Below are 1,520 nucleotides of genomic sequence, written 5' to 3' on the forward strand. Positions count from 1 at the left end.
TGCCACCACACCCAGCTAATTTTTTGTGTTTTTAGTGGAGACAGATTTCACCGTGTTGGCCAGGATGGTCTCCATCTCCTGACCTCGTGATCTGCCCACCTCAGCCTCCCAAAGTGCTGGGATTACAGGCGTGAGCCACCGCGCTCAGCCATCTGTGAAATGGGGAGGCTTTGTTTGAGACTCTTGGATGGGGTGATTTAAGGACTGGTGTAGGAATCTCTGCACATCTTTGGGCTTCCTGGGGAGGACAATTTGATCATAATGCACCGTGATAAGTAGCTATTGTAAGTTTTCTTACGGTCCTGGCCCCTCGGTATGTATGTCAGGGATCTTGGCGCTCTGGGGCCTCCTGGAGGGTGAGAACTGCATTCATCCGTGTTCTTTTGGCCTGTGTTCCTATGAGTGAACAAAGAATATAGGATGTATTTGAGATGAACCAAACCCTGAAAACCCAGTTTGTCTAAACTAAGCAGAGTGGTTCTAAACACTGAACAACTGGGGCAGAAAGTGAAAAGTGTTCTCCTGGAGCTGTTCTAATAACAACTGGAAGGACGGGGAAGTCCTGCAGCAGGCACAGGTGCAGGCGCTTTGAGCGAGAAAGCTCCATGAGGATGCTGCTGGCCGTGAAAGTCCCCACTTCTCAGCGGCTTCTGTCTTTCTTCCCTGCAGGGGCCCCGACTCCCACCTGTCCCTGCCGCCACCCGGGAGACATTACCTGAGGATCGCCTTTTCCCTGAGCCTTTGCTCCCCAAAGAGAAGCCCAAAGCTGATGCCCCCTCAGATCCGAAAGCTGTGCACTCTCCCATCCGATCGCAGCCAGTAGCCTTGCCAGAAGCCAGGACTCCGGCCTCACCAGGGAGCCCGCAGTCCCGGCCGCCCGTGGCAGCCTCCACGCCCCCACCCAGCCCACTCCCCATCTGTTCCCAGCCCCAGCCTTCCACCGAGGCCACTGTCCCCTCCCCTACCCAGTCCCCCATACGCTTCCAGCCTGTCCCAGCCAAAACATCCACCCCACTGGCCCCTCTCCCTGTCCAAAGCCAAAGTGACACCAAGGACAGGCTGGGCAGCCCCCTTGCTGTGGACGAGGCCCTCAGAAGGAGTGACCTGGTGGAGGAGTTCTGGATGAAGAGCGCGGAGATCCGCCGCAGCCTTGGGCTCACCCCTGTGGACCGCAGCAAGGGGCCTGAGCCCAGCTTCCCCACGCCTGCCTTCAGGCCAGTGTCCCTCAAATCCTATTCCGTTGAAAAGTCCTCCCAGGATGAGGGACTCCACCTTCTCAAGCCTCTGTCTGTCCCCAAAAGGCTGGGCCTGCCAAAGCCAGAGGGCGAGCCTTTGTCCCTGCCAACCCCCCGGTCCCCGTCGGACAGAGAGCTGCGGAGCGCCCAGGAGGAGCGCAGGGAGCTGTCCAGCAGCTCTGGCCTGGGCCTGCACGGGAGCTCCTCCAACATGAAGACACTGGGCAGCCAGAGCTTCAACACCTCGGACTCCGCCATGCTCACGCCACCCTCCAGCCCGCCCCC

The 1,520-nt window shown here is 58.8% G+C and overlaps 1 protein-coding gene across 1 annotated transcript in view; it reads left to right on the forward strand.

Moving 5' to 3' along the window:
- The window catches only part of MICAL3 (microtubule associated monooxygenase, calponin and LIM domain containing 3), a 260,058-nt gene that overhangs the window by 222,784 nt on the left and 35,754 nt on the right, over window positions 1-1,520 (forward strand). The window contains 1 exon segment of the mRNA XM_011984643.1: window positions 670-1,518. Coding sequence (XP_011840033.1) covers window positions 670-1,518 — 849 coding nt within the window.

The sequence above is a fragment of the Mandrillus leucophaeus genome, unplaced genomic scaffold (assembly GCF_000951045.1).
Source record: "Mandrillus leucophaeus isolate KB7577 unplaced genomic scaffold, Mleu.le_1.0 Scaffold270, whole genome shotgun sequence".
In the NCBI taxonomy this organism is placed as follows: Eukaryota; Metazoa; Chordata; class Mammalia; order Primates; family Cercopithecidae; genus Mandrillus; species Mandrillus leucophaeus.